The 26,741-nt window shown below is 40.5% G+C and overlaps 3 protein-coding genes across 14 annotated transcripts in view; 2 read left to right on the forward strand and 1 right to left on the reverse strand.

The window, feature by feature from the left end:
• Positions 1-1,787: 1,787 nt before the first annotated feature.
• On the reverse strand, positions 1,788-5,782 carry TSR3 (TSR3 ribosome maturation factor). The gene is made up of 6 exons (XM_061474024.1): positions 5,671-5,782; positions 5,349-5,553; positions 4,387-4,580; positions 3,607-3,780; positions 2,033-2,096; positions 1,788-1,960 (listed from the first exon to the last, which is right to left on the reverse strand). The coding sequence occupies exons 1-6, from the start codon at positions 5,780-5,782 to the stop codon at positions 1,846-1,848; spliced, it is 864 nt and encodes a 287-aa protein (XP_061330008.1). The 3' UTR covers positions 1,788-1,845.
• A 23-nt stretch (positions 5,783-5,805) lies between these two features.
• GNPTG (N-acetylglucosamine-1-phosphate transferase subunit gamma) lies at positions 5,806-15,421 on the forward strand. 8 transcript variants are annotated; one of them, XM_061473503.1, is made up of 12 exons: positions 5,806-5,889; positions 5,965-6,019; positions 6,237-6,304; positions 7,413-7,467; positions 7,594-7,677; positions 8,846-8,939; positions 10,459-10,573; positions 11,147-11,229; positions 11,500-11,628; positions 12,530-12,611; positions 13,651-13,769; positions 14,621-15,421. In XM_061473503.1, exons 1-12 carry the CDS (start codon positions 5,844-5,846, stop codon positions 14,957-14,959), a joined length of 1,269 nt encoding a protein of 422 aa, XP_061329487.1. In that variant the 5' UTR covers positions 5,806-5,843; the 3' UTR covers positions 14,960-15,421. The 8 variants fall into 8 exon arrangements, with proteins under 8 accessions (XP_061329487.1, XP_061329490.1, XP_061329494.1 ...); XM_061473502.1 differs by having other exon boundaries at positions 5,814-5,889; positions 5,962-6,019; XM_061473506.1 differs by lacking the exon at positions 11,500-11,628 and having other exon boundaries at positions 5,813-5,889; positions 5,962-6,019.
• Positions 15,422-16,529: 1,108 nt separating this feature from the next.
• Positions 16,530-26,741, forward strand: part of UNKL (unk like zinc finger) — a 54,404-nt gene continuing 44,192 nt past the window's right edge. For 2 of the 5 annotated variants that reach the window (XM_061473608.1, XM_061473610.1), the window contains exons 1-3: positions 16,530-16,639; positions 18,486-18,695; positions 24,614-24,790. In XM_061473608.1, coding sequence (XP_061329592.1) covers positions 16,569-16,639; positions 18,486-18,695; positions 24,614-24,790 — 458 coding nt within the window. In that variant the 5' untranslated portion in view covers positions 16,530-16,568. Of the gene's footprint in view, positions 16,640-18,485; positions 18,696-22,675; positions 22,892-24,613; positions 24,791-25,493; positions 25,558-26,741 lie in introns of those variants that run through there. The other 3 variants (XM_061473609.1, XM_061473613.1, XM_061473611.1) reach the window with 3 other exon arrangements.

The raw sequence follows: 26,741 nt of genomic DNA on the forward strand, positions 1-26,741 counted from the left end.
GGGCTTTGTTTCATTTATCTTCATTAAAATGATTAAAAGATTGCCATTTAAATGGCTCTGAACACAATTGAGTGCAAGTCCTATTTTTAAGGCCTGTGATGCTGCGCTTACATTTTGCTTAGATGCTGCCCTCATTTGTTTTTCCTGCCTCCAACCCCAAAATGAATGCAGCCCCTCTTTGGGCCCTCAGTGCTAACTTTGAATGCAGAATTCTGATTAGCTAGAGACCAGTTGCTTACTGTGCATAATGAGATCAACATGCTGGTGTGATCACATTAACATAAAATAACACAAGCATTAGACTGATATGAACAGTAACAGAAAGAATGTCCAAGGAATGCAAGGGGACCTACAGCAACCGGGCATTTTAAATGGTACTTGTTTATCAGGAATACTTCTGTGCCTTCTTCCATATGTCAATGTATAGAGCTTTTAGGAAAAGGACATGCATAATGCAATTAAAGTTCCCTTCTGTAAAGGAAAAGTTAAATTATGTAAGTTATTTTCATGTATGTCAATCTGATGTGCCCTCCATTAAACTTTCACTGCTTTTTAATTGCATTTTTTTAGTCAAAATAATTCTGCAAAACGTGAAGTGTGAAAAGTTTTGTTCTGAGTTGTAGCTTCTTCACTGGTTTGTTTTGTTGGTTTGTTTTTTGTTAAAAAAAGGCTGCTGCTGGAGACTCAAATCATTCTGAGTGTGATTCAGGTCTGTTCTCAGGTCTATAGCTCAATTCCGCTTTGTCTGCATTTGATTACGTGATAGCTTTATGACATGGAAGCTTTTCCTAGATCACAGCAGGTAATACCCTCATGTTATTCTTAGTCCTTGGAAAACTGTGTAGGATTATTTCCTTGTCACAATACAGAAATCCTTATTTCAACAGCTGAGTCAGGAGAGACTTCATATGCTTGGGGTGGGAAAGTGAATAACTGGCCACAGCTGAAGGAAAAGTTTGACCATTAAATTAATTTACTTAGGCTTTTTTTTTTTTTTAAGGCAAATGGAATATTTGTACCACTAAAACTGTTGCTGTTCTCCTAATTCTGTCTCAAGTAGGCTTAGAATTGAATCTCTCTAGCAGAAGAGGGGTGAGAGATGAAAATCTTGCTGTGACTTGGAGAGCTTGTATATGTGAAGGTAACACTATAAACTGTCCTCAGTATTACCAATTCTACTCAAAAGTTGCTGAAGTTTAGGTTTAAATAAACTCCAGTAGGGTGCTGGCAACTCAAGAGCATTCCATTTTAATGTACAGAGAAGCCGTAAACAACATACAGTGTTTTGGCACTTTATATTTGGAACTGTACCACAAAATTTCAATTGCTAATAGCTGTACTTTTGCCTGCACACTGGCAGGTATATGGAAAAGTGAACCAAGATACTAGCCCTGATGAGAATCTGACTCGCAGCTTTAAGGAGCATGTAATTCTGCATGCATTTCAGAAATACATTTCAGCATGTACTTCTGACTTGGCAGTGTCACTTCCAACTAATGAGAATGCAGGCAGAGAGCGTTGCTGAACCTGTTACCTGAAATTTTGTGGCACAGTTCTGAATTCCCTGCACAATTAGCTACAACTTAAATAACCTAAAGCCTTTATGTGCACACATGGACCTATAAACCCATGTATAGCCAGAGAAGGCTGAAGGAAGGCATTTGCTAAGCACCAGGTTACAGGTGAACAGGCCACACTGTTAACTGTTCACAAGGAAATGTCTTTATAAAAGATGTTACAACTCTTAGGATTATTGGGGGTTTTTTTGTTTCTTTGTTGGGCTTCTGGTGGGGTTGGTTTGATGATGACTTCTTTTTACTTTTCAAGCGGTTGGTTTACTGGTGGTTATTGCAGCAAGTCTACTGTACCATGATCATCTGGGCTGCTGTCATCACTGCTTTCAGTGGCATCATCTGGAGTGCTCGTACTGTCCTCAGATTCTTCATTGCTTTGTGCTAGTCTGGAAACATTTTTCAGGATTATAAAAGCAAAGCAACTTAAAATAAGAAAAATGGTATTTAAATGTCATTACCCTGAGGAATTGAGCGGTCTGTTGGGATTACAAAATTCTTTCCCCGAGTCAACATCAAATGGATCTGTGAAAAGAAGGGGAAAAAAAAGCATGCATGGATGAAGGTGGCAAATGTTAAGGGTCTGCGCCCATTTCCTCATTTTCATTTTAAGAAATTACTGGCAGGGAGGGGAAGGCATAAGAAGTCTGTTTCAGCTTTCTGGTAAGTTTACCACTGTTCAGTCAGCAACCAGGGAAGGTGAGAAACAGCTACCAAGTCCTATCCCGTGTTGTTCCCCCCCCTTCTAGTCTTTTCACTCTTCCATGCCCTTTGTAGGCCCCACCCACCCGGAATTTGGTAGCTCTGTAGGAGGGTGATCAGGCTGCACACAGATTTGTAAGGGTTTTGGTAAGAAAACACAGATGTTCTCACAATGGTTTAGTTCCAAACCATTAGTTCCAAACTGGTTAGTTCACATCTACTGAGAACTGAAGTATAGCTATGCAGGTTTACCTCTTGCTGAGCAAGGGCAGGTCTAGATTTACTTTGGTTTAGAAAGCTGGGGAGGACTGGCACCTCAGAAAAGTGAAACAAAGCACAGTAGCTTTGATACCACTGTCCACCTGGTAAATGCATAGGATTGTGGGTGGAAGTGTGTTTTATTTGGTATAGTAATTCTGTCCCTTAAGAACTGTCTTTACTTTGATGTAACAGTAGTTAGGGTTCCACCAAACAAGGTAACAATTTCATCCAGCCTAGCACCTTATGGCAAAGAGATCAAAGTTCAGAGGAACTAAAAGCTGTCTACCATCTCCTTACAGTGTGATCCACTAGCCAGTTTTTATGGCACTTAACCACTGTGAAAGGAAAACATTAATTAGGAGCATCTCTCTTCATGTTGTTCTTCATCATTTTGATTGGCTTTTTTTGTCCTATCTAGACTGAGACCAAGCACTCACCTGTGAATATAATCTGAAATACTGGGATACAGGTAAGTTACTGGAAGAATTTGGGAATAAACTACTCTATTTATTTTCATTATTATCTCTTATTGGCTATTTTCATTATTTTATAGGTCTGATTTTAAATATATTGATTAGGGACTGTATACATACATATTTTCAAAGTCTGTCTTAGGTTTATGTTTAAGTAACTGGCTGTTGGACTGTATGCCTGTATTTCTCTTACAGTCCTCCTGAATTACTACTCTTTTTAGTCATACTCTGTTTTTAACACCTTTTAACATCGGATAAGATGAGGAAGCATCACATTTTCTTTTTACTCCTTAGTTCTCTAACATCCCTAATTTGATCACGGTGGCTGCTCCACAGCTCCCTGGGGGATAAGCTCCATATGCACTCAGTTGATTTGGTCATTTTCATCTTTTTGAGCTGGTGGGGAAAAAAAACAACAACAAAAAAAAAGCAAACTTGCTTATAGAAAGAACAGAGAGAGCACTCAGCATAAGGAGAGAATAACCAACACATCTCAGCAAAGCTCTGATCTTGACAATATTTGCATGAGATTAAAGGAAAAAAATTGCAAGAAAACTAGTTAGGAAAAGAGGGTGTGTTATGTGTCTGGTTTTTCTTACCTATTTCTTCCTCTTTTGTTTCTTGGACACTGGCTAAAAACTCCTTTTCAACTCTGAGCACTTCCTCCTGGCACTGACAGGCTGCATATCTTTCCAAGAGATTTTTGTTCAAGTCAGTAAATGCCTGACCCCACTTAAATTTCCTTAGAAGAATGGTGGCTAGGTCTGGGAATCCTAAAACAGAAAATAAACAATCAGTTTGCTTTTTCAGTGTGAGATTTCGTTCAGCTTACTAAGGTCAGCACACACCAACGTATCACCACATGACTGATTCAAGCTCTAGCTCCCGCAGTCCTTCAGTAAGACAGCAGTTGTGAATACAGTATTTTCAGAAGATAAGTCCTGTCAGGAAAGCTGTGATGACTCTGCAGAACATCACAAGAGGGACCAGTTAATTTTGTTCTTAATCAGAACCCAGCCTATTAGGAGCCAGTTGCTTCCTGTCATTAAGACAGAGGTGCCAAAGGATTCATGCTCTGTCTTCTCTGGCTTTTTAAAGAGTTTTTAGGTTTTTCTTAAATGAAGTGCCATCCTGACAAAACCAGGATTATCAGGTTATGTGTCCAGTTTCATGGCTGACACGAACTCCCCACAGATACCTCAATACTGCCAGATACAAGTACTTGGAAGAAAGCTAGACAATCTGATTCCAGACTCAACGTAAACAATGACCAGTGGGACAGCATTACAGTTTATTCTATTGCAGGTTATCTCTTCTTATTTATTAAGGATATAAGAATTGCTGGTAACATATTTCACATCGGATGCATTACAACCTACCGACAATGCAAAAGGCTGCAGCGAAAGCTTCCACGCAGGACAGTTTGCACGGCCGACCATAGTTCACAGGGTTTGCAGCCACCAAGTAAGGCAGCAGCCGTAGGTGACTTCCTCTCATTCTCTTAAAGGGAGTTTCTTCTAATTTGGCCCATGAGCAATCTATGACTGCAATTCCGCTCCGGGCAACGACATGCCTGCAAAACCAAACACTGCTGTATTTGAAAAATCACCATTACAGTATTGATAACTGAATGGGAGAATTACAGTTGCCACTTTACACTGACAAATCTGCATACCCCCCTTTTGTCAATCACAAGGTATATAGTTTACAATGATCTAAAATACAGATGCAGTGAGAGAGAATAATGACCTGCTTTTCCTTTGAAGATGCATGTGGTAAAAAAGGTTTATCCATACATTTCATACTGAAAGTGAAAAGTTCTGGGTTTAAAAACACGACAGGAGAGTGTGATTAATGGTAATGTTCCAACTCTTAGAAGTACACCAAAATTCAGATTTAAGTTTGCTGCCAGCGTCAGAAGCCTTGGCTTTTCTCCAAGTAAATACTTGGTTATAAAAATGCTGCAGGCATATTTGAAGAAAGTTCTCAGCATTTCCCCCAAATAAATTTTCCAGCTAACACACTGCATTGCCTACCTGAAGACCCTGGATATGAAATCGTAAAAGATCCAGTAGCTACAGGCCTGTGATTTTGCACAAATTAACCCACAAACCACATGCTTTGATTTCTCACCGGGATGTACAGATGCTTTTTTCACCTGATACCAGTTGTGTAAAAACGTTAACCTGATTTAATAAAGTGCCCCTATTTCTCATGTTTATGCATCAATGTAACGCAACGGGAAGGTCAAATTTATCCTGTGGCACAGTTCTGAGCCACGTGTGCCTGCGCGGGCCTCGCAAACGGGCAGCGAGGTCACCCAGGCCTCACCGGCACCCACCTGTCAGCCGGAGAGACGGGCTCGGTAGCCAGAGGGCTGAGGACGACGCCCGGGAATCTCTGGCTGAGGCGCAGGGTTCGGAGCAGCCCATTCCGCGCTAGTTTCCTCCCGGTGCATTTCTTTGGGTCGCAGTGCCCGAGCTCCCACATGGCAAGAGGGCACGGGAGCTTCGCCTCTGGGCCGCCCCCCCCGCCCTCCAGGCAAGCTGAAAACAGCAGCAGCGCGTTAGTTCTCAGCGGCCACGCCACGCGGCCCGGCCCGAGCAGGCTTCAGGGCAGGCCCCGCGGCCGCTCGGCCCACAGGCCCCGGCCCGCTCCCGCACCTCTCAGCGCAGCCTCCGCTTCCGCCGCGAAGGCTTCGAGGCTGCCAGCGCCGCGCCGTCTACCACGCCGAGAGGCAGCCGCTCGGCCCAGCTCCACGGCTCCGCGCTCCATGGCTCCGCGGCTGGGCGGAGCGGCCGACCTCCGCGCCCTTCCGTTTCCAGCGGAAGGGGCGATGGCGGCGGCCCGGCTGCTGCTGGTGGCGCTGGGCGCGGCGCTGGGTGAGCGCGGGGTGGGAGCGGGGAGGGGAGGGGGGGAGTGTGTTACTGTGCAGCCAACCGCTCTCTGCTCAGCAGGGCCCTTCTCTTTGGCGGGGAAGATGAAGGTCGTGGAGGAACCGAACACGTTCGGGTACGTGGCTGCCCGCTCGCCGTGGCCGCGACCCACCCGGACCTGGCGCGCTCGGGGTCATCGTCCGCCTCAGCCCGTTCCTTCCTGCGGGAAGGGGTCGGGGCGCTCCTGCGGGAGCCCCGCGGGGTGCGGGTGTTGCGGCACTCGGACAGAGGGAGGTACGGGTGCCCAGGGGCGTCACTCGGTCTCAAACGTTTCACTTCCCTTCTTTTGAAAGGCTGAATAACCCGTTCTTGCCTCAGACAAACAGGCTGCAGCCAAAGACGTCCCCGTCTGCAGTATCAGGTATATGCAAGCGTTACCTTTTTCTGTATAGTTTGCGTCATGTAGCGACAGCCATTCCCGAAGCAGTCTACCTTGACTTTATGGAGACAAAGACTACTTTTACTTGTCATGTTTATGAGTGTCATGGAAGATAAACATGAGCAAACACATTTTATTGTGCTTCTGAAGGGTTAAAACCTAGATTAATCCCTTTGGTTCTCAATGGCCCAGTGCTATTCGGACTGCTTTTCTACATACCAGTCCTATCTATGTGTTTTATTCTGTGGTTCTTTTAGCCAGTCACAGATGCTTCTGATCTTTACTAAAACTTTTTTTCCCTCTCAAAACAATCCCTGCCATCCTTGGCATTGTCATACAGAAGCCATCCCATCATCGGAGAGTTCTTCATACTCAACCACTGTTTTAAAAAAAAAGCCTAAGAGTAGTGTTGGAACAGGTCGCAGAGGCTCAGTTTCACACACAAAGCCTGGGGACACTGTAGCACACAGTTAAGAACTTTTGGCCATTTTTTGAGTGACGAGTTACCTGTCTTGAATTCCTTTTGACAGCAAGGCTGGAATGGTCAATTCTGTAAGACTAGAGTTGTAACTGCTGGCCTGTCTGACAGTAAAAAGTTTATCTTGTTGAATGCTAACTGATTAAGACTGTGAAGACAAACTGGAAAGGAGTATCTTGTTCAAAGGGTCTCAATAAAACTTAAGTATGAAGTACTGCAGACATTCTGAGCAAATGGGCTTTCCTAGTATAAACTCGAGGAGTTTGGATGACTTTTGGGGACAGACAGCTGCTAAGCAAGAGTTCTAGTGATTTCAGTGTTAGATTTTGGCAAGATCTGATAATTCCTTTTATGGATCTGGCCCCCCAGATATTTGTTTGTATACAGGTTTCTTATTTCTCTCATAGAAAGAGGCTTAAGTATGTTAAGATCATTATGCAAACCAGTATAGCACTGGTGGGAGCTTAGCGTGATCAGTATGGAAGATACAAATTTTCTTATGTACAGCAAAAAACTTTGTCACATTCTTCTTGCAGTTCTGTCATCACAGTAACTTGCCTAAATTTAACTAAAACATTATTCTTCCTTGATGTCATTTTATGGTGTTTTTAGGCCCTGCACATCTCTTCAGGCTTGCTGGCAAGTGTTTCAGTTTTGTGGAATCAACGTGAGTAATGGATTTGGATATTGAATTCTTTATTACGAATGAAGTAGTTGCTTATTTCACACTGAAACAGTTCTTTTTTTTTCTTTTTTTTTTTTTTTTTTTTTTTTTTTAACTCCCCCTTCTAAGGTACAAGTATGAGTTTTGTCCTTTCCATAATGTCACTCAGCATGAGCAGACTTTTCGATGGAATGCCTATAGTGGAATTTTAGGGTGAGGCTTTTATACTGTTAAGTTTTACCTATGTTGTTAGCAGACCATTTTATAGATTGTTAAAAATGTTTTCAAATTGAGATTCTCTTATTGATCAGCTTAGGTCATTGTAGTTCCCAAGGCCTTATGCATAAAAATACCTTGTCTTGAAAAATCCAGGTTTTTCTCTTGGTAAATGCTAACCTCCTGCTGTAGCTGGAGGCTGATTAATAACCAGTGACAACTGCACAAGTGATATGTTAATGTGAGTGATATGTTAAATTATGTTTATGAGTGATATGTTAAATTATGTTAATGTGAGTGATATGTTAAATTCAGTAATGTATAACTACAGCTTATATTAACAAAGATTTAATGTCTCTTAACAATTTTTGAGTTTAATATAACCTTAAAAAATGAAATGAGTGCTTTATGCCTAGTGGTTCTGTTAAACATATTTAATAAAAGATAACAAAAGACTCACTGTAGACCCAAAAAAGTATTCCAAAGTATTCAAAGACCCCAAAGTACACAAATCATAAGTCCTAAAATAAATTTAATTCTTTATTAAATATTAATATTAATAAATATTAATGATTATTATTAAAAACCATAGCACTGCTTTAAAATTATTGCCTATCTGAATTTTTTTTATAATTATCTCTTTTGTTTTTTTTTTTTCCTCTCCCCCCCCCAGCGTGCATAGTATGAGGGGAAAACTGTGCTGAGCGTACCATTTGCTTTAGGACTAGCAGAAGTTGAGACTAGTTTTTTTTAGGTGCTTTTACCAGCACTAAAACCCCTGAAACAATGAGTTGCTCAGAGTACTTAGCATAATCGAATTTGTTGTGGGGTTGATCTATAGTTGTATCAACCCATTGGATTTAAATATGGGTTTGTAAGTGCAGATGGTTTTGCAAACTGAAAGCTGATCCAAAGCTGCTCTCAAAATAATGTTGATGTCCCCTGTGTAGCAGCCTGGATAGCAAACTACACTGTTTATACTGTTTGCAAGGTCTTGGCTGTTAAGATACGGAAATACTAAGACAACAAAAATTAAGTATGTACAGTTAAGTTCACCATGGAGTAGGGTATTCTTGGTTTGTTGGTTGTTGTTTTTTTTTTTTGCTGAGTGTTCACTTTTTTTCAGTCCAGTAACTTGAAGTAAAAGAATGTTGTGTTTTTTCAGAATCTGGCATGAATGGGAAATTGACAACAACACATTTATTGGAATGTGGATGAGGGAAGGAGACTCATGTGAAACTAAGAGCAGACAGACGAAGGTATAATAATCTAGACTATGCTAATTCTGACAGTATGGTTCTCTACACACACTCATGACACTCTGCAGACTGAAACATTCCTACCTTGAAGCAGTCATCATTTAAGATGTAACATAAAATGTAAAGATTAATTCCTGTAGGAGCTAGGTGAATGGATGGAGGAGGGAAGCTAAAATCAGGATAAAATTTTGAAGAAATTTATGTATTCTCACCGGCTACTTTTAACTCTTTTTTCCTTGATAGAGTGGAATACCCTGGTATCACCACTGTAGAAATATACAGTGCTTTGTAATTTGTGTAAGGAAAAATAAAGTAAAAGGTATTTGTTGAATTCAGCATGCCAGCCTAAGGACATTCAGGAAAAAGGAGGAAAAAGCATTAGGCAATTAACAGCATGCTGAGAAGGTAGGTAAGGTTTAAAAACAACAGGAGAAGGCATTAAAGGGTTAAGGAAGGAATCAGATACATGGGAGTGGCAAAGGAACAAAGTCAAGAGAAACAGATTCTGGTGTAAATACATTTTAAAGAAAAAGTAAAAATTTTAATTTTGTGGAGTTGCTAAAATATTTCACATTCAAACAGTCTCTGTGCCCAGTAACAATTCAGCTACAACAGTAAGGAGTGGTGTCTGAGACTTGCCCAATGCATGGCACATCATTTGTGTGTGTCCTTTATCCTTTTATTCATTGATGTTTTTATTTTTCCACCTCTCATTTCTGTGTGTTACACAGTTTTGCAGATACAATGAATTAAAACTCACATTCCATGGTGATGTAGATTGCTGTTATGAAGAGGAGTTTAAGTATAGCTCATAACAGGCTGCTTTTCATGTAGGCTGTTAAAATGATGGGTGAGAATACAATACTTAAAGAGAGAGGGTTATTTAGTTGTAATAATAATTGATCTGAAGATGAGATAAGGAACAAAATATGGCAAAGGCGAAAATATTTGTACTGTAATGGAGGTGCCTTGTTAACGTCTTTATCTTCCGTAGGCCTGCAGAAAGAGTTAGTATTCTTGTATGACCTTTGATACTGGGATTCAAATCTTTCACTGATACTTAGTTTTGAACAGACAGAAAATACTGGTGCTGCAAGTTTCAAGATGAAAACAAATTTCTGTAGGCTAGTTCTATATTGTTCTCTTTATTTAGCACATTGGTTAGAACTAAGATTTGCTATGTGAATTATGCTTATGTTAGGTAAGTTTCTAAGGAGTATCCTATTTACCCTTGTTTTTACTCTCGTTCTTGCTGGAAGTATGTTGCTGGAGTCCAAGGAACAATGATAGGTGGGGGGATCATTTCCCACTAGAAGAAGCAATTTTCACATTTGATAAAGCAATTTGAGGATGTGCTTGCTGCTATTCTTTTTCTGTGCCTGACAGCACTGCAACCTTTGACATGACAGTGTGTACAGAAATGCATCTGCTAGCATTGGAAGACAGCAAATTGATTATTTATGCTGGTCCTGTTTCTCGTGGAGGTGTTTTGCTCATCTTTGTTTTTACTGATGTTTAGGTTCATCTTGTTTGTGGAAGGAGCAATAAATTGGCTTATGTGTCTGAGCCAAGTACTTGTGTTTACTCTCTGACATTCGAGACTCCTCTTGTGTGCCACCCCCATTCTCTTTTAGGTAAGACTTTGGAAACCATTTGTGTATGGAGCAGCTGGCATATTGCACCAACCTCAGAGTGTAAATTTTTAGTTTCTTTGAGTCTCTAGGTTGATATAAATTAGTATTGAATGTAACATATGAAGTGTATTTTAAATTATAATCATTATAAACATACAGGTATTTCTCAGATAAAATGGCATTGCTAGCATAGACCCAGTGAGAGATGGGTTTTGGGTTGGTTTGTTTTTTTTTTTTTTCCTGTACTGGCTGCAGGAATCATCCCTGTGGGTGTCTCCTCATTTATTTACATTACAAAAAGGCACAGCCTAGTTAGAATTACATTCAACAAAGAAATAGGAGGCCTTCTAGCTGGAAATATGAGAAAAAAATTTGGTTGGTGGCACTCTCCAGGAACTTTAAATATGTGAAGCAGTTTATGTTTAACCCCAACTCTTGAAAGCAGTAGAAGCTGTGTACTGTATAGAAACATTGAGTTCTTAAAACAAGTACTCTTGCATGCTACTAGAGGAGCATTTAACTAATGCAGGACAGAGCTGTTGATTTTTACATGGTTTGACTTCCATTTTTCAGTTTATCCTACTCTGACTGAAGCACTACAAAAGAAGTGGGATGAAGCAGAGCAGCTTCTGTATGATGAACTAATAACTGACCAGGTTTGTTAATGTCTTCCAACTCTATTTGGTAAAAAACCATTTCTGTCAAATAGCCAACCTTGGCATTTGCTAAGTTTCTCCTTTTGGACTGGATGCATTTGTTCTGCAGTTGGCAAATAGTCATTTTTGTGCTCTGTAACTGGTGTATCAACTGGTAATAATAATATTTTCTGTAGTGAAGCTTGAGGAGTTGGAGTGGCTAGTGCAAGTTACAAGCAGAGATGAGAGTGGAGTGGATTGATCTATTGTTTTTGTGAAACTTTTTTCTAGGGTTACAGAAAAATACTGAAAGAGATTTTTGAGGAAGCAGGCCTTCTAAAAGCAACAGAAGAAAAGGAAGTTGAGAAACAGATTAAGAAAATAAGTTTTGAATTTGAAACAGTGGAGAAGTGCAGTAAGGTACAGAGTATAATCTTTACAATGTGGAATTAAGTTGCCACCTTTTTACTGGGTAACAGCATCACTGACAGTGTTGCCTAAATACCTTTGGATTCAGCTGAAATGCATTAATGGGATTTACTTTTCTGATTTTAACTGGCTGCATACAGAGTGATTTGATATCTTTATTCTAGCTCTTAAGTAAAGAACAAACCAGCACAACTGAATGCCCAATGAGAAGACAGAGTGTGGGTATGTAGGAATTGGTGTAGGTGCTCTGGTTATGAACACTTGCAAGTACTTTTTGTGGGGAATAACAGTCTGGAAATAAGAGAGAATTACTAGTGAAAATAAATGTGTAACCAGCCTTGGGAACGTTGACATTTCTCTCTGGATAATTACCCAGACTTGCATCAGAATGCACTGGCAGAAGCAAAAAGCAGAATGATCTATGCTGTGTCCATTTCTGAATTACTTTCAGGTGTGTGAACAGTCTTTCTGCAACAGAATCAATATCCTCTCTAAGTTAAGAGAAACTTCTGAAAGTGAGAACATGAAGTTACTAGGTCAGGAGTTGGGGAGGTGGTGAATTTCCTTAGCATGATGATATAAAATAAGGCTGTTCCTGTAGCAAACTTATGAATGCAATTTTGTGCTATAATAAAATGCTAGTTAGAGAGTAGATCCAAAATAGTCACAGAGAGCACTCCTAAATTTTACTCTCAGGGCTGGAAAAAGCTGGCTCCTGTTTTGGCAACACAGAAATAATAACAATTTTGTATCTTGTTCTTGGAATAAGCAGTTTATTTTTATGATCTTTTAAGTAACACCTGTTAACAGACCCATTATTTTTTACAAATTCCCATTTTATGTATACATTTGGAGAGTGGGAGAGCCATTTAAAATGTATTTTGTTTCTTAGGAATACAAGCAACTTTCTAAAGAAATAAAAACCCTGAAAGATTTATTAAGTCAGCATGGTATTGCATACAAAGGAAATTTTGGTGAGTTTTTTGGTATTGTTCTTTTTCATTATTCAGAATGTGGATACATAAATGATGTTTTTGGATACAGCAATAATTACATAATCTGTTACATATGGAGGTAAGATTCAGTAGACAAAACATTTAATAACTATTTAGGTCTTGGTTCCTGTGGAAGAGGACTTACTTTGCACCCCAGCAAAATCTGTTGATGACATGAAATGTTAGCTTTATGGGAACATTTTCACTGCTGTTGTAATTGAAGTTTGTCTCCAGTACTAAAGAAAAAGGAAGTCCATGTTACAGCATTCATAGCACATAAGCAGCTTCTAAGTAACTCTACTTTCCGCATAGTCAACCACAAGGCCTGACTTCTTCAAGAACACTTGAAATGTTCTTTGTATCTGTTTGAATTGCTTTTATCCCTTTTTAGTCACCTTTTTTTTTTTTTTTTCCGTTTCAATGTCTGTTAGGTAAGTACCATATCACATGCATTTTTTGGAAGGAAAGACTGGTCTTGGAAGCAAAGCTTATCTGGAGTAATTCCAGTCAAGTTGATGTTTAGTTTTGTTGTGTTGGTTGGTTGGTATTTTTTGTCCCATTCCTTCCAATCTATCATACCTATTGTTACATGGACTATTTGTCAAAGGAGGATTTAATTTCTCTGTATATTTACACCTTCTATGTTCAGAATTGGCACCTCAAGAAAACAATGGACCTTTGAGCTAATTAGCTTAAAATTAGTGACATGTGTCTTTTGGTTGTTGTTGTTGTTTTGAGAAACTTTCTTCTCTGTTCTTTCTTTTCTGGGGAAAACTCATCATATTAGGATTTTTGTAAAACATTTTGTCTGCATGTTTAAACTATTAACTATGTAACTTGCACAGTATTTCTGCCTGTTTGGTAGATTATTTAATTACGTAAATTAGAACTGTATAATCAAAAGCAGAATTCACAGCTTACTGTAGATGGCTTATTTCAAACTACTCAGTGAATTCTGTGACAAAAATGTTGATGTTTAAAAGGAGAAATAACTGATGTCTTAAACTGAATATTACAGCTGAAAATACCAGTGTTGAACATGTGAGTCACAAACTGCCAACTGCAATGACAACTCTTCTTAACGGGTCAAAGGATGATGCACACCTCCATGGCGATACAGGAGTTTGGAATGACACTGTATGAAGAAACCTGGGTGGTAAACAGTGAGTGCGTATGGCGCATCAAGCAAGTTGAATGTGTATCATGCCACTGAGATGACTTACCCTCTGCCGGTATTCTCAGCTTTCTGAATTTCTGCCTTAAAGCGAAAGGAGCGAGGGCTTTCCATTGCTGAGAACAGTTGGCCAATTTCTGAGCGCATTTGTAAAACTTCTTTGCTACAGCTGCTGTTAGGCAGAGGTTTACAGGTTCTGTGCCTCCAGCCCTGGCTTTACTTTCTTTGATCAAGCATGGTACCAGGTGGTGTAAATACAAAACAGTTCAAGACCAATGCTGTAAGATGTTGTATGAAATGTAGTAAGTTTAATATTAAGACTACGTGTCTGTATGCGAATAGGTTTTCTGCCAGAGCAGTGCACAATGCACCGCTTCCCCCACCCCCGTTCAGAGGCCGGTGTCATCTTTGGATAGCGGGTGGATAAAAGGAAAGCTGTTCGGGGTCTGACAGAAGGCTCTGCGGCAACCCCAGCCGTCACAAGAAGGCAGTTGTGTTTAGGGAACACCTGGCACTTCTCTGCATGCGGTACGGAACACGGCCAGCAGTGAAACGTCACTGCGGGCGGCGGGAGCGCCGTCCGCAGCCGTTTTGCCACCCCTCCGTGAGTGTCCCCCAGCCCCGGACCGCTGCGGCGCCCCCCCGCCCTCGCGGCACCGCCGAGCGGTGCAGTTCCGCTTCCGCTGTGCGCGGGGAGGAGACGCGCGGGCGGCACGGCAAAATGAGCTGGGCGCTGGGCCGCTGGCGGTGAGCGGCGGCCGTGGGGCGCGGGGCGGCCTTGCGCCCGCCGCCCCTGACGCGCGTGTCTTTGCAGGGCGCGGCGCCTGCGCTTGCCCGGCACCCGGATGTGTCTGGCGCGGCGGCGGGGCCCGGAGGGCGCGGCGGGCGCAGATCCGGAGGACGGGGCGCCCATCCTCTTTTCCACCAGCAAGGCCAGCCCGCGGGTGTGGAGTGTCAGCCAGTCCATGGGGAGCGACCACGAGAGGCCGTGGGTGAAAGTGCTGCCGCTCAGCCTCCTGTGCACTGGGCTCCTGCTCTGGTGTGTGTTCAGGGAACCAACGGAGATCGACGAGCGACTGGAAGCAGTTTTCTCTGGTCAGATGATGGACTCTTCAGATGTGGCGCAGAGAAGCAACGCTCCTTTGCAACTTGAGAAGGAGAAATGAGGAGGACGGGAATGCGGCTGCAGTGAAGGAGCTGCCAGTAGTTTGCTGGCATTCACCTGCTTAAAAGCTGTACTAACAATGTAATGGGAGAACTTGTTTTTGCAGGCTTGCCTTATAAGCTTGATTCCTTCATGTGTAGTGCTGCTTTCAGTGCTGGTTTTAGTAATCTAAGCTGGTAGCACAAAGAATAGATTCTTCCTGCGTTGCACCGTAGGGGTGGACAGGATGTATTGCAAATCAGCTTGCATTTGAAGATACGTTTTATACAACCCATCTCTTTTTCATGGATCATTTTTCTTACATGCACAGTATATTAGAATATCAAAGCTGTAAGTCTGTAAAATTGTTGTTGAAGGTGACCTTCATTTGACATTTTGCTAGTCACAGAGCATATTCAACTTGCATTGAAGACAACTGTATGTTTCATTAATACGTGATTCCGTATTCTGTTTTTTTTGTTGTTGTTGTTGGGGTTTTGTTTGTGTTTTGGGTTTTTGGGGGGTTTTGTTTTTTGTTGTAATTCTACTAAATGGTGTAGAAATCATCTTCAACCCTTAATTCATACTTGGTGCTTGCTTTCTGACTATAACCTTTTAGGCATGCCTGATTTAGATTATCATTACTGGGAGGAGAGGTTTTGTAGGGAATTGAGATGATTGGGTTGCAGTGTGTTAGGAGGAAACCCCTCATTTCATGAACAATGTAGTATGTTTTTTCCTTACAGGTATATCAATACTCAAACTTGCACACTCTGGACACTTTTCAGGGAGAGGAGGAATTTAAGCTACTCCTACAGCTTATTTCCCGTCAAAGTTAGAGGCATTTCTTTTAAGCTTTCTAATGTAAAAATGCAAAACTTTATGTGCCGTTAAAATTCTTAATCTTTAAAAAAGAAGACAAATAAACCCGAAACATCATCACCACCACCTGCCACAACAAACCGTTAACTCCAACCGTGGCAGCAGCCGGTAAGACTACGGCGAAAACTGGCACAGCATCATGTTTCTCTGACACTGCTGGTGAGTCTCAGAACAACATGCACACTATGCTTTAATTTTGCTGTTGAGTCCCCCTGTAGTTCATCCAGGTGATGCCTAATAATTGAGTATGGTTGGTTTGCTACTGCCATTAAAGTTTAATTAGTTCTAGGACTCACTTTCTACTGCAGTAGACTGTCGCAACTGAGATACGCTCGTAGGGGCGTCCAGGCGAGTAACACTGATTCTGAATTATATGTGTATTGCCCTAAGGTGTAACGCCTGTTCGTCTGCCTACTTTGCTTTCTCCACGTCCTTTAAATCAGTGCACCCAGCAATGTACTACTTGTATTTAAGGAAATAAAAGGGCTGCCCCTTCGTGCGTGCCTTATTTTTGGGTAATGATAGGTGTTTAATAAAGATGATTACCTAGAAAACTGTTCCCGTTGTCTCTTGCGTTGAAACTCTTGCCAGCTCTGCCTGCAGCGTTTCTTCGGGCGGCTCCTGGCGGGAGCCCGCCTGAGGCGCGGTCCGCACGGCGCGCGTGGGACAGGCCCGCGTTGTAGGGGGCGGGGCCGGTAAGACTGAGCTGCGCCTGCGCGCTGGCGGGCCGGGGAAGATGCCGTCGGTTGCGACGGTGGTGCGGCGGGGCGGTGGGTCCGCGCAGCCCGAGCAGCCAGCGCACTACACGTACGTACTGCGCCCTGGAGGCGCCGCGGGCCGCAGCGTCGCCTGGGAAGGGCCCTGGGACCAGAGGCGGAGGGCCCGGTGGCGTGCCAGGCCTGTTCCGCGCGGCCTGCTGCGCTGGGGGGAGATCTGTGAGGAGACCTGGCCCTGGCCGGCTCCCGCCGTGGTCCTTTCCCGCTCCAGGCACCTCGGGGAGGAAGCCGTGTTCTGTGCCGGCCAGTTGGTGGTGGTCCGGGCACGGCTGCCTGCAGGGCCCGTGCGGCGGTTCCCCTCGCCTTGCATCTGCTCCCACGGCCGTGCCTCTCTGGGCTGCACGGTGTGCTCCGGTATCCCGAGCCGTGCAGCACCCTTTCGCGCTCCGAGACCGCTCTCTCCAAGCTATAACAGCAGTCTTCCCACTTTCGAGCGTTTCGCAGCCAGCCTCAGCTCGAGTCCTTGGGGTGTTTCCGTGATAATGTTTGCAGACCTTCCCGTGCTGAAAGGCAGTTCCCGTGTGCTTGCCATCCTCTCTACAAGCCTGCCTGTTTTCTTTTATGGTCTATAAAGGGCCTGCAGCCCCTGGCATTACTGACAGCCCATCTCGTGTAGGAGCAGGTGCGCCACACACATGCGGAATGATTTGTCACATACCTTTACTCCCATCTCTCTTAACTTCACTTCTGCAACGTCGCATTTCTAGCACGCTCAGAAAGACTGCAGGAATGAGGCCATTTACTCAGATACTGCTACAGCCCTTAACGTACAAATGATCTGTTCTAGTGTGGGGTAGTTTTGTTTGTTTTTTCCGTTCCCCACAGGCCTGGGTAGTTTGAAGATTCTTGTCTAAACTTAAAGGCATGCTTCATCATTCTGTCTTACGGTACCCTCCGTGGGCCAGTTTAAGCACCTGGGTAAGAAAAGATGCCCAGTTCCTCTTTCTGATCCTTTCTTTGTGTGATCTTAAGTTCTTTTAGAGACGTCTTGGAATTCTGAGGTTCTTCTGTGAAGTCCCCATATACCCTTTCCTCTGCAAAGACTGCATAACTTTAGCAAAGTAATGAACTTGCTAAGTTGGCTAATAGACATATAAACTGAGGCAGGAAGAAGTGCTGTCTTACATTCTTTGAGAAATGCCACAGTAGTGCCCAGTTTGGCATGATCTTGATATCCTGTGGAAAGAAGTATTGGACTTTCTATCTAGCTTTTGTGCCCTGCATGCTAAAGACGGACTGTCTTACTAACACCTAAGTAACCTCCAGAGATTGCAGACTGTCTCAACAGAAACATAATAGTTGCTAAAGTAGGCTTGATGAAGCTCTCTCATAGTCCTGGTAACTTCCATAAAGCTCTTTTAACCCGTTAGCTTTTTATACAGTATGTCCATATTCTCTGAATGTTGTGATTAAAGACTAGTTTAAATTAGATGTGGTTTTTTTTAGGTAAAATAGCCTTTGTAGGACTACCTTGTATGGTAGCAGACAATGTGAATGCTTATTCTAGTAACTTGTTTGATTTATAATCTCTTTGGTGGTTACTTTGTACAATATTCTAAATGTTGTTCTTTTTAAACTAATGTGTTTTTTTGATTTTAGCTTAGTTACAATATAGTATAATTTGCCAGGTGTTCCACTGTATTTTATTAGTAATACGTTTATCAAATAATGAAAGTCAGTTGTATGCAACAGCTAAACAGTGCATTGTGCATAGAACTAAAACTGTATGCAGGTACATTTGTAGAATTTTTCATGGGCTATGTGCACTGAATTGTTAAGTGACTTGTTAATACTGTAAAAATGTGCCTCCAACAAGATAAACTTGTAAAAATGTGCCTCCAACAAGATAAACTTGTAACACAGTTTAATTTTTTTAGGTATCTAAAGGAATTTAGGACAGAGCAGTGCCCCCTATTTTTGCAGCACAAGTGTACCCAGCACAGACCATTTACCTGTTTTCATTGGCATTTCCTAAATCAGCGTCGTCGTAGACCTATACGAAGGCGTGATGGGACTTTTAACTACAGTCCAGATGTTTACTGTACGAAATATGATGAGACTACAGGAATCTGCCCAGATGGAGATGAGTAAGTGATTTCTTTCAGTCCTAGATGTTTATAGTATTATCAATGACATTAAGGAAAAATGATAGTTTTTATTTAGCAAAAGTGATTGATAGAATTCTGCTGCAATTTATTTGGAAACAGATTTCAATAAGTGATTTGTTAATTTTTGGTACATACATTTCTATATAAGCATGTATTCTTGAGGCTATTGTAGAGTTAGAACTATGATTTTGCGTTGTGGTGGTCTTTAAAGCATAACACAAGAAACTGGTTTTTTGCTGGTATTGTTCCTGTACATTTGTCCCAGTATTGTTGCTGATCCTTTTCCAGTTGTGCTTGCTTACTCTCCTGGCAGCTTTAAAATTGACGCCTAGGTGCCAGCCATACTGTGTAGGGCTGGCTCCAAGATTTTAAACCTGCCTAAGTTTTATGAAGGTTGACGGGTAGTAAAGGAGAATGACTGTTCCATGATGCTTCCAGTGAGAAAAGGCAAAGGAACTAATTTACTGTTAGCTGTCTGGCTAGGCCGTTAGTGTTTGCATTTCCTTGGACATATATCTCTTCTGGAGCAAGGCTACAGCGGCCTGCAGTGAACTTGGGGAGGGGTAGAAGCTTTGTGGAGATGAGAATGAGCAAATAGTACAATATGGCAGGCAGGCATACATAGAGGAGCTGGGCATATTGTGGTTATATGTCAGAAGAGCTACCTTCATCTGCAGTGGTGCAAGCAATGAAGGACTTCTGACAAAAAGAAAAATAAAACGAAAGGCAGGAAAGCAACTGGAAAATATGTAGTTTTGCTGAGCAGCTGTTTAAAAAAATGTAAGATTAATTATTTTGGTTACTGTGGTGTATAGTAGCACTTGTCACAGATCAGCTATCTTTTGTGTTGTATGCTGTACTCACAGAAGGAAATGATGGATTTTTCCCAGAGGCTTTACAAACTAAACAACAGAGATAAGAGAAGGTAAACAACAGAAACGCCCTAGGCAGCCTGAAAACACTGAGTACCATGCCTAAGCAATAGAAAGAGAAAAAAATGTCTCTGAAGTATGATGTAAAAGAGAACAATTAATTACCTTTTCAGGCATTTGTACAACATTCCTGCCGATCCTAGGGATCGTAGGCCTAAGACAATATTGAAGTTGGGAGATACACTGCAGGGAGGGGTTGAGAGGAAAGTGTCAATATAGCTGAATTCCCATAAATGAAAGAATAATGTTTCAAGGGGAAAAAAACTGAGTAACAGCAGACAGTAAATTAAGAAAATAAAGATAGATGTGAGTAGAGAAAATGAAATGTTTTCTTTGGCTCAGTTATAAGGTGAGATTATTGAAGACATTTGTGAGGGAAGTTTCAGAACTGTGAAGGGCCTTAGTTTAGATCTGATCCTGAGAACTGCTGGCTAGAAATCATAGCCAACTATTGTAAGTTGGTAACTGAGATTAAGTCAGAAGAGAAAAGGCATACATGGCAAATGGTTGGGAAAGGCAAGAGAAGTCAAGGGTAACTTGCTTAAAGATAGACAACACCACAGCATATCTGAAGTGGCAGGAGAAAAAAATGGAGGAAAGCACCTACATTTCTGAGGACATGCTCACAGTGTGGTAGTATTCCTGTTTCAGAACTTGGCAAAAGAGTATGTTTTGACCCTGTTTTTTTGTCTGCCTAAAATTTGGCCTTTTACTTCGAGCAACTTCAAATTCTTATAGGTTACAAGCAGTAGTGCCAAGACAACTTTGTTTTAAGCTATCTGTGACAACCAACATGTTGGTACTTTTTTGCTTTTTATCTATATCTCTGTTTGTTCTGCTCGTCTAAATGCATGGTTAGGTTAATGCAGTTTGCGAGTCGACGGAGGACTAGCAAGAAAGGCAGAGTGATGACACCCATAGTTGTTCTCAGGAACACACTTTCAGGACAGTTAAAGTAGAAATTGTTGGTTTACCCAGGCTTGACTAAGGTATTTGTTTCCAATTTTCAATTTGTACAGAAAGGAAGCCCAAAATTTTAAAGCTGTTTAGAAAAGGGCTTTTCTAAGGATAGCAGATTAAAACAGTCTGTTCTGAGAAAGGGCCTGTGAGAAAGGCTCAAATACTTGCAGAGTTAAAGGTGTGCATTTTTTAGCAGTGACAAGTGTCCTTCTCAATTTAACGCGTGAGAATAGAAGTGGGACTTTTTTTTTTTTTTTTAAATCCAGTGTGGTTTTCAACCACTGTCAACTGATGTCAGATCCAAAATAACTTCTGTTTTAGAATATGTATCTGTAATGTTAGACTGCTGTAAGAGTGAATGAATTACAGAACAGCACTTCAAGTAATCATAGGAAAAAAATATGTCAGTGCCTCAAGGTTTAACAGAATTAGAACTATGTAGTTGTTTTCGTACACTTAAGAACATCTAGCATTACCTTTTAAACTGAAACAGTTCTATTCTTAAAGGGTATCTTGGGAATGTTTATGATTTGAATTAAGAATGTGAAAAGGAAATAATACTTTTCAGTAATCAGTTAACCTTTTAAGGTTTTTGTGAATGTACTGTTTCATAGTGTTACATCTACTTTGACTAATGTAACAACAGTTTTATTTGAGAGATCTGGATGTAGAAAACAAAGCTGATTTCAGTAGTTAAATGTTGTGTGTAGACTTGAATAGAACTTAAAAATGCAGAGTGATGTTTTTTACTAATTCATGATTACTTTAGAAGTAAAGCATCAGTATAGTTATTTTAAGCTGGGAGATGGCTGTAGAGATATGGGCCTTGAAATACATTTCTTATTCTGCCTGGGAACAGCTGAACAACTTTTTTTTGGCTTTGTTTTGTTTTGTAATAAAAACTTTGTTCTTAAGGAATAAGTGATATCTGAATAACCTTAGTACCGAACTAAGGTACGTAAGACAAATTTATCAGTTTGCAGCCATGTAATCCAGTGATAATTAAAATCAGTCATTTTAAATCAAAATACTAGTCTTGTTTAAAGCTATGTATTGCAATGGTTTATGCTCCATTAAAATATCTTGTTAATAAAGTGAAGGTAAGATCTAACATCACTCTAGTTAGTTAAAGGTTGAATAGGACATCCATTCTGTGGATATTTCAGTGCATTGGCTTAGTTTGATACTGTGTGTGGATAAGTACAATCTACCGTCTAAAGCTGCTTTTATTAGGGGTCTTTGCCTTTCTGATCTACGAAGAACTACAGCTGATCAAGATGTCTGTGGTTAATTGCATATGTATTATTGTGGTATCATATGAATAACAAATTTTTATGTAAAATGTGCACATGCAGAATTGTTGCCATTTGTTTTGCTCTTTGAAGCTTGCATGCTGTTTTAGTCCCCCTGAGTCACCTTTAGAACTAGCCCTCATCTAGTTCTTTACAAGTCTTAGACAAAATTCAAACAAAATAACTGTTCCACCAGGTAGTCTCGTTAAAGCATTCTGTTACATTTCTTTCCCAGCTTGTCTCTGGAATCCATGTTGTCTTTTTGTGGGAAAAACTGTGACCTGAGTATTTCTCCCTCTCTCGCATTGCATGCAAGTTGTGCCTATCTTGTTTGACAGCTGTGCCTATATTCACAGAATCACAGACTGGTTTGGGTTGGAAAGGACCTTCAGATCATCTAGTTCCATCCCTGCTTCCATGGGCAGGGACGCCTCACACTAGACCATGGTGCCCAAGGCTCTGTCCAGTGTGACCTTGAATATTGCCAGGGATGGAGCATTTACCACTTCTTTGGGCAACCTGTGCCAGTGCCTCACCACCCTCACAGTAAAGAACTTCCTCCTTATATCTAATCTGTTTAAACCCATTCCCTCATGGCCTTTTGCTACAGGCCTTGATGAAGAGTACCTCTCCAGCATCCTTGTAGGAAGGCTGCTCTGAGGTCTCCACTCTCTTTCTTTCTCATTTTAAGATAATAGAAGGCTTTCTCTTTTTATTATTATTTTTTTAGTGGAGCCCTTCCCTGATAAGGCAATTTCAGTAGGGAAAATCTGCAGATATTTAAGCAGAAATGTTTGCTCTCTCGTAAGGAATCATGGATTTAGAGACAGGCAATGAGATGTAAACACCTTTACGCTTCTTGCATGGAAGTTAAGACATTTAATTCTGGTTTCCAACAGGAACAAGCATACTTCAGTAGACAAAAACAGAGGCATGAACATTATGCATGAAAATATGACAGAGTATTCCCACTTTTGTGAGGTGTGCAGATGTGAGTGGAACACCAGAGTTTATAATGAACAGTCTGAGGGGAAAATAGAAACATTTGGCCCCTGCAATGATTCTGGACAGTTAGCAATAACAAAAATAGAGTCTCAATTGCATTTCCTTTTGTTTAGAGCTCTGTACAGGACTGGTGCTGGCAAAAATATCTGATTGACTCTTGTGGGTTTTCTCATTTTTCCATATCAGTAGCAGTTCTAGCAGAACAGGAGGTCTGCATCAGTGCTATTCACATACCACAAACAATTTCTCACAAAGTTCAGCTGAGATGGTATAATGGGTGCAACAAAGATTGCATCGTGACTGTCTTTTCATGCGGAGCCAAGAAGTGTGAAAGAACTGCTTTCAAATCCTGAGTGTAGACTGTGCTTCATCTTACACTGACAAAATGAGATGTAGCACTGAATTTGGTATGTGTAGTCTTCCCACTAATCAGTTCTGTTGGGATTTAAAGAGATAGGTACAAATCACTAGCTGAAGCCCATTATATTGTTTAACGGAATGCTGGTCTTAAATTTCTACAAGGAAGCATCTTGACTCTCAGAAATCATAAACAATATGAATTCCTGGAAGTCAGCAGAAGCTGCAGGTGTTTAGCACAGCAGGAAAAATGTATGATGTTGATGTAACTATACAAATACCAGACTTGTAAATGTTTGCAAATGATTGCATTTGCTTAGTTTCCAAGTAACGTTTTTTAGAATACAGTAAATAAAACTTAATCCAGCATAAATTCTTGTGAGTGTTTAAGTCTACTTAGTTCTTTACTATTCTCCCTCCAAAGTAAAATATTTCTGAGACTTTTCATTTATTGTTCTGTATCACTCTATTATTATTTTTTTTTTTTTATGCAGTTTCTTTTTACTTTGGGATGGGGGAAAGTTTTTGGAAATTAGTGATTTTTCAAAAACAGCAGAGACCAAAATTAATTGAACTTGGAGGGAACAGACATCCCTTTGCATATATTTTTGTGAGGTTTTTAAAATCTGTTTACTGTTGGTAGTTGCAGTTATAATCCGTATATGATGCTAACCATTTTAAAGTATAGACTCTAACTCACATAACTGTGTCTGAAAAATGGTTAGTATATGCACAAACATGTATTGCTGATGTAAAAATTGTTCTCTTCTTTTAATAGATGAGTCATTGTAGATTTCCCATGAAATTGTTCAATAAGTCTCATGTCTATAAAAAGCAAGCAGGAAAAAAAACCCCACCATGCTTCAAGTACTCCTTGATTTTAGATGATGATAACATTAAAAAAAACAAGACCATCTTCTACCTCCTACTGCAGAAATTATTTGAGCTTGTATCAGTATGGAAAATGTCATTCCTTAGCTCAGATGATGTTACAGGGGTGTTTGCTAGACATAGTAAACATGTTTACTAGTATTTACTAGTACTTATAGTATATATACTAGACATTTATAGTATGTAGTATATAGTATATATACTAGACATTTACTAGTGATCGGGCATCTTTGTGAGCTGGCCGCCTTTAAATTCTTACAACATTAGCAGAGACTAAGAAATAAATATTAATGTTTTTAATTTTGAAGCTGATCTGTGATGGTGCTATGTTTGGGGCAATTTTTGTTTGAAGAATACTGCAAAGTTACTTGTTATAAGTTAATAAGAGATACAGCATAATTCAGAATTAAATAATAAAACTCAAAATCAATGCTCTAACTTCCCTGTTTCTATTATGTAGTTGCTCTTACCTTCATCGAACAACAGGCGATACCGAAAGGAAGTATCATCTCCGATATTACAAGACTGGAACATGCATTCATGAAACAGATGCCCGAGGTCACTGTGCAAAGAATGGAATTCACTGTGCCTTTGCTCATGGGGCACATGACCTTAGACCACCAGTATATGATATAAGGTAGTCTTGTTTCAAGTTATTCGGCCTAATTAGCAGGAAATAGCACATCTATTATATCACCACATACCAGAAAATGCAGTATGCTTTGCATGAAAAATATACTTGCCTCTTTAACTGTAAACATAAAGATACAAATCACTGAATCATGATAGCAGATAGAAGCACACTGAGAAATACAAATACTGGATTTTTGTAACTCTCAGTTTCAAGGACCATATGTGGTAATTTTATGACTGATAAAAGGCCAAATACTCTACCTTTTGTCATTTATGCCTTGTAAATTTGCATGTGGTTTTTACATTCACAAATTTATGATTTTGTTAAGCCATCTTTCAGGTTCTCAGCTTGTTTGTCATTTTCCCTACTGATGTTCTGTTTTGGTTTTTTTGTTTAGTTATGTTGTACTTTTTCATGTAGAAGATACCAGTATTATTTTCTGCCTCTCTAATTTGTAGTCAAGTAGGTATGAGTTTTAGCTCTGGCCAAAGGTGGGAGATAAGCATGCTGTTGGGAGGTATTATAAATGGGTGGAGGCAGAGCTCTTGCTACAAAAATTGATCTGTATATACTCACTAAGAAAGGATTCCAATTCCTAGAGAGCTTTGAAATCCTTGGAGGTCACAAGTGTCTCTTACCGGGCACTGGAAGAACATTCTGGGGAAGTATCACTATACGCTTGCCCTGTTCTTATACTCTTCCCTAGGAATCTGCTATTGGCCACTGTTGGAGACAGGATTCCAGGCTAGATGAACCTTTGATCTGAGCTGGTATGGCTGCTGTCTTACATTCTTAACTTTGTTATCCCTTATTCTCAACGTTCTGTTGGGAGATAACTCTCCCTTCACAATAATTTTAGTAAAATTACTGCTTTTTCATAATTATAAAGTCATATTTTGCCACAGAATTCACTGCTGCGTTGCCTGGTCACATACTGTTTAGTTATATATAGCTTTTCTTTCCAGAAGACTTTCTTCAGTTAGCTAGCTGATGCTTCTTCTGCAAGATGTCTGTATATTTTCTCCTTTTTAGCTTCCCTCATTTTGCATATGCAGCATGAGGCCACGTCTGTCTGAATAAGGAATGCTTAACATCTTTGTAATATTTTGTACTGAGTTAGAATAAGGAGCCAGTGTATGGCAAGACTGAAACCAAGGTCTGTTCTCTAAATGTCTTTTAATGTATTACATGATTATTGGTGATTGGCTATATATAGAGCATCAGGAGGAGCAGAAGACACTTGTGGTAGGAGTCTGCGTTTAACATCCTGAACCTACAAGTAGGCTGCCTCAAACTTCTTTGATGTTTGTGAAAAACAGTCATATACTGTTGCTTCTGATGTCAGGCATCCAGCATTCATAAGAATGTCCAAACAGGTCTTTTTCTTTGGTGGTCTTTTTGCGCTATGATGGACACAGATACTAGGGTTTCTTCATTTTAAGTAAAGAGCAGAGAAATAATAGTCGAATCACTGATGCACATGTTAAATTTATTCCCCTTAATGGCCTTGTTCTTCCATATATCCAGCTTAAAGAAAAGCACTCTCTAAGAACTGGTTTCCTTCTCATTGCCTGCACCTTTTCTGAATCTGTAAAGGAATATTTTGACTGTTTTAGATGTTTTAGACTTGGCTTTGGGTCTGTCTTGTTTTCTTTCCCTTTGAAATTTTCTTTTTTGAGATACGTGGGGTTCTTGAAATAATATGTGAATTATTTTGTAACTATTTACATTATAAACCACAACCTTTCAAGAGGTTCCTTGAGAGATCTTCCTTCAGAGATCCTGAGTAGGAGTATTTTGGTATAGGAGGCAAGCTGCTTGATTATTTTTATCTCAAGAAAGAAGTGCCAATTGACAGTAGGGGCCTTTGATTCTCATAGAGTAGAGAATATATTCTCATATTGTAGGTCCACCTCTGGTATTTGATTTCTCATTTAGTTCCTCCATTGCTTGT

Source organism: Pezoporus flaviventris, unplaced genomic scaffold (genome assembly GCF_033815535.1).
Source record: "Pezoporus flaviventris isolate CSIRO_AGI_PZ_B2104156 unplaced genomic scaffold, CSIRO_AGI_Pfla_v1 ptg000078l, whole genome shotgun sequence".
NCBI classification, from domain to species: domain Eukaryota; kingdom Metazoa; phylum Chordata; class Aves; order Psittaciformes; family Psittacidae; genus Pezoporus; species Pezoporus flaviventris.

Coding starts and splice junctions, on each gene's coding strand:
- TSR3 (XM_061474024.1), bottom strand. CDS start 5,782: ATGGAGCGCGGAGCCGTGGAGCTGGGCCGAGCGGCTGCCTCTCGGCGT. Junction 5,554..5,670: donor AGCGGAGGCTGCGCTGAGAG/GTGCGGGAGCGG, acceptor TGCTGTTTTCAG/CTTGCCTGGAGGGCGGGGGG. Junction 3,781..4,386: donor TGCAGCCTTTTGCATTGTCG/GTAGGTTGTAAT, acceptor TTTCTGTTTTAG/GATTCCCAGACCTAGCCACC.
- GNPTG (XM_061473502.1), top strand. CDS start 5,844: ATGGCGGCGGCCCGGCTGCTGCTGGTGGCGCTGGGCGCGGCGCTGG. Junction 7,468..7,593: donor TTCAGTTTTGTGGAATCAAC/GTGAGTAATGGA, acceptor CCCCCTTCTAAG/GTACAAGTATGAGTTTTGTC. Junction 11,230..11,499: donor ATGAACTAATAACTGACCAG/GTTTGTTAATGT, acceptor ACTTTTTTCTAG/GGTTACAGAAAAATACTGAA.